Here is a 4716-nt window from a genome sequence, read left to right as displayed (position 1 = left end):
TCGCCGCCGCCGTGCGGGCGCCCCGCGCCCCCGCCGCCGCCGCGGGCGGGCGGGCGCGGGCAGGCGGAGGGGGCTGCGCGCCTGCTGCCGCCGCGGCGCCCCGCGGCCAGCGCTCTGCGGGACGGCGGCTGGGCAGCGGCGGCTGGGACCGCGCCTTCCTTCCCTTCTCCTCCTCCGCGCGAGGCGAAGGAGCCTTCTCAGAGGGCGGCCGGCGCGCAGCAGCCTGCCAAGGGGAAAGGCGGCGGTGAGGCACCGCAGCGGGCAAGCAGGAGCCGGCACCGCGCCACCCGGCAGTGCTCCGCTAGCGCGGGCTGCCCCTCCCCGCCCCGGGAGCCCCAGCCGGCACAACAGGTCTGGGAGATATCTCGCTGCCCGGTGTCCCCTCTTTCTCCCGTCCCCCAGCAGCCGGGGGTCCCGCAGCCCCAGCCGTACTCTGAGGCGGGAGGAGGGGGCAGCGCGGCAGACTGCATCCCCAAACCCGCGGTGGAGTACCCTGCAGGCGCCTCAGGCGCCCCACAGGGGCACCCCACAACTGACGGAGGCTCCGAAACCCGGCTACTTCGCGGGGCCCCACTTTTTACTACATCTGCGAGCCGGGTTTACATCCCTCTCCTAACGCCCCAGCCACTACGGGAGGAAATTTTATTCTTGTTATTGGTAACGCGCCCTCTCGCCCCTCGATGGAGTTGCCCCGCTACCTCTAGAGTTCGCGGGTGGCCAAGACGCCCGAAGCCCCCGCCCCCGCCGCGGCGCTGCCCCGGACGGGCTCTGGAAGCCGCCGCCGCCCTTCTCCCCGCCTGGCTGGGGAGCTGCGCTCGGGTGGATTTGTACTTCCCAACCTTCTGTCCCCCAGGCCAGGCTACCACCGCTGCCGCCGACCCCGGCGGCTCCTAAACTCTCGGGAAGGAAGCAGCCGGTACCCCTCAGCTCCCACCCCGGCATGCACACATCTCAGGAGTCAAAGCCTCACCCGACATCTCCCTCGGAAGTTGCATCTCAGTTTTTCCCGTTCACCAGAACACCCGGCGATCTCGCTCCTGGGAGATCGCCCCTACACTTCCCCGGAGGCATCTCTACCGCTTCCCTAACGCTGCATCTTATTTTTGCTATCATGTAAAATGCTAATTTGCAAAAGGAACAGCCGGCGGGGAGGAGAACCGCCTTTTTACCTGGGAGGTCCATGACGGGAGAGGAGGGCTGGCTAGGTAGCTCGTCCGTGAACTTGTATTGCTCAGAGAAAATGAGCCGAGATTGCGCTGGCAGAAAGAAAAGGAAACAGGAGTCGCCTCTTTCTCTCCCGCCCATTGCCAATAATCATCCCCCTCCCGCCAGCCGCTACCACCACCACCCCACTTCCTCCCTCCTCCCCTCTTCACGCACACATACACATACAGACACACACAGACACACACAGACACGCACCCGGCAGGGATTCAGACGCCGGTAGCGGAGCGGAGTGTGGCCACGGCACCTCCGTCTACCCCGCAGCCCATCCCTTGCCCCGGCCAGACGCCCCACTCCCTGGAGCCGCACCTCAGCACATCGCGAGTAGCCGCGGCGAGGTGCGGTATTCCCACTGGGACAGCCTCTCCGGGGCGCCCCGCCGCAGGGTGTCACCAGTGGCAGGGAAAAGCCATATCCCCTCGTCCACCTTCTCCCGTATGTCTACTTAAACCCGTCGTGCTGAGCCGCACCTGTACCAACATGCCACCGACACGTTAGCGCTGCTGCGACCGAACCACGCAGCATCGCTAACTGGGAACTATTTGGAATTCATAGACTTTAATTATTCTGATAATATTAATAATAATCACTAAAAGGGACACGTTGTTTGGGGCACTTCACGCCGTAAGGCTGCACCCCGCACACTGAAAAGCCTCATTCCCACGCCCGTACCCCCGCGCCTCGGCGCCCAGAGCTCGGCGGCGGCTCGCCCTTTATTGAAGTATTTCTTCCACGGGGCGTCTCAGCTTCCCGAGCTGGGACCCGCTCCCTGACCTACTTCCGGAGCGGGATCTGCTCCTCGACCCGCTCCTGGACCGGACCCACTCCCCCACCACTCGCAGCCCAGGATCTGCCCCCCGATTCGCACCCGCTTTGAGACCCTCCCCCGACCCAGGACCCGCTCCCGCACCAGACCCGCCCCGGCCCCCACCGGCCCCGCCCGCGGCTCCGCTCCAAGTGTGGTCGCGAGGCGCCACCTGGCGGCGCCGCGGGGCGTCGCGCCCTTGGCGAGGCGGGCCGGGCTGCACCGCGGGGCCGCCGGGGGCCTGGGAGGGAGAAGGGAGGGACAGCCGCACCCCGGCCAGGGAGGCCGGGAAAATCCCGAGGGACATTAGGCTGAGAAACCGAGTGGCCGCCCCCTCTCGCTGCCTGGGTGCGCTGGGCATGTGGGTCGCCCCTGCCTTACGGAGCGGTAATGATGATGTATGTCAGTCAAGGTTATCATCACATATTACCGCCTGCAAATGTTGTTTCGTGCGTCTCAGCTCGTGGGGCTGCTGCTGAGAGGTTATCGGCAACGAGAGAGAAGGTGAGGCAGAGCTCTGAAAATGAAGTTTTGAGAAAAAGCCTTGCATTTTGATGCATTTCTCTCGGTTGTGAACTGCATTTCTCATCGCATATGGTAATTTCCTAGAGATCCTAAAACTCAGACTTCAGAATCTGAAAGGAACTTATCAGAAAGTATACATCTGTGTATACATTTAAGTGGTAGCTCTTGATATAGAGAAAAATTTATGGGTGTATGTAGACGGTAAAATTACAGGGAGTGAATGTAATTCACTGTGAATGAGCAGTCCTCTCTTTCAGTCTTCTGCTTTAAGCAGAAGCAAGGAACCCCTGAGGGTGTCTGCCTGATGATTTGCACCGAGAAATTAATCATGCCCTGAAATTGCAGCTGAGCAGTGTGCAGGGAATTCCTAACCTATAGCTCCTTATTTCAAATGAGAAACTTATACTAAGCCTGAAACACTCATGTTTAACAGTCTTTTTCCTGACTTCACAGAAAGATGAGATTAGAAAGCTGAAAAGGGTGTTGCATTAAAATTATCAGAAATCAGAGCAGGAACAAGTTTGTGGCTATGAGGGAGCACCTATTCTGCAAGACAGTGAAAAGGACCATAGAAATTCCTTCAGAAGATACCAACACTAAATCTGACATGGGTCTGGTACACTAGGAAGCTGCTATTATTTCTCTTTAGGTCACACTACTCATTGATTATGACTCTGTTGTATAAACAAGGAATAAAAGAAGAGCCAAAAGATTCGTACCTTGTTTTATATGACTTACAACATAAGGCACAGTGGTGAGGGAATGATGGCATATCATCAATTCTGCCTGCTACTTTCAAGAAAGATGAGCATAACAATTAAAGGGAACTGAAAAGCCCTTAAATCCAATATGCACCCACAGGAGAAAAAAAAAAAGAGATTAAGTCTTGCCTTTTTTAGTAGAAGAAATGAATCCCGCATGTACAGAAACCCTCTTCTTCTTAGATAGCTAACTAGCAAAAAAATGGTCAGTACAAATCAGTGCAGTATGAATGGAAGGGGGAAATAACCAAAGAAGAATATCTATTTCTAATATAATATCTACTTATATGACATTTATGGTGTTTATTAGAAAACAGTTCCATGCACTACTTCTAATTAAATATTGTCCTTAATGAAATAAAACTGCAGCCTTCATGGAGTTATGTAGTTACTTCAGCATCTTTCCTTTTTTTTTTTGTGAGTTGCAAGGTTGAAAACACGGATTTTGAAATTATTAATGTGGGAAAATGCATCTTAGTTATGGAATGACTTTAGAAAGTGTAGCTTCTAAAGTAACAGGTAAGATATTTGCAGTTCTCTTTCTTGAGTTCAAAACGTTGGTGGTAGTTGCAAAAGAATAGCATGTAATCAAGCTCATGCCATTTTTCAGCATTTTGCCAAGAATACAAAGGTTTCTACCAGGGACATATTGAACTTGACAGTGTGGCAGTTCTACAAGAAATGAAACTGCTCATTTCTTTGGAGCCTTTCCTAAGCTAGCCCTCACCTTGAACTCATTTAAGCCAACAGCTTCAAGGGAAAAAGCTTTTTGTCTCATCTACTAAATCAAGTTATCAACAGAAAGGTATTTTGATCAGTAGCTCCTAAGTGTTTCCCATACATTATTTACAATAATGCCAAAAAAATAGAACACTCCTTTCCTAAAGAAAATACTGCATATCTGTTCCTGAAATTACTTCAGAGATATTTGCATGTATTATCTCAATGTTACATATACAAAAACAGAGAAAGAAGAAATGTTCATTTGATGTGAAATATTCTTTTGTCTACCTGTAATATAAGTTTGTGACAGGGACACAAACCCACTTTCCTGGTCACAGAATCACAGAATATGGTGAGTTAGAAGGGTCCCATACAGATTACCGAGTCCAGCTCTGTCCCTCCACAAGACGATCCCCAAGAGTCACACCAAGTGCCTGAGAGCGTTGTCCAAATGTTTCTTGAACTCTGTCAGGCTTGGTGCTGTGACCACTTCCCTGGGGAGCCCGTGCCAGTGCCCGACCACCCCCTGGGTGAAGAACCTTTTTGTAATATCCAACCTAAACCTCTCCTAATATGACTTCAGGCCATTCCCTTGGGTCCTGTCACTGGTCATCATAGAGAAGAGATCAGTGTCTGCCCCTTCTCTTCCCCTCATGAGGGAGTTGTAAGTGCAATGAG

The 4716-nt window shown here is 53.2% G+C and overlaps 1 protein-coding gene across 1 annotated transcript in view; it reads right to left on the bottom strand.

Moving 5' to 3' along the window:
• CBLN2 (cerebellin 2 precursor) overlaps window positions 1-2390 on the bottom strand; it is a 6008-nt gene extending 3618 nt beyond the window's left edge. Inside the window, exons 1-3 of the mRNA XM_017819422.1 lie at window positions 2058-2390; window positions 1897-1998; window positions 1170-1256 (exon numbers count right to left, since the gene is read on the bottom strand). Of these exons, the coding sequence (XP_017674911.1) occupies window positions 1170-1256; window positions 1897-1998; window positions 2058-2390 (522 nt within the window). The remainder of the gene's footprint in view (window positions 1-1169; window positions 1257-1896; window positions 1999-2057) is intronic.
• Between the last annotated feature and the right edge of the window lie 2326 nt (window positions 2391-4716).

Source organism: Lepidothrix coronata, unplaced genomic scaffold (genome assembly GCF_001604755.1).
Source record: "Lepidothrix coronata isolate B3197 unplaced genomic scaffold, Lepidothrix_coronata-1.0 Scaffold75, whole genome shotgun sequence".
Lineage (NCBI taxonomy): Eukaryota > Metazoa > Chordata > Aves > Passeriformes > Pipridae > Lepidothrix > Lepidothrix coronata.
This window is presented reverse-complemented; position numbering and strand designations above follow the sequence as displayed.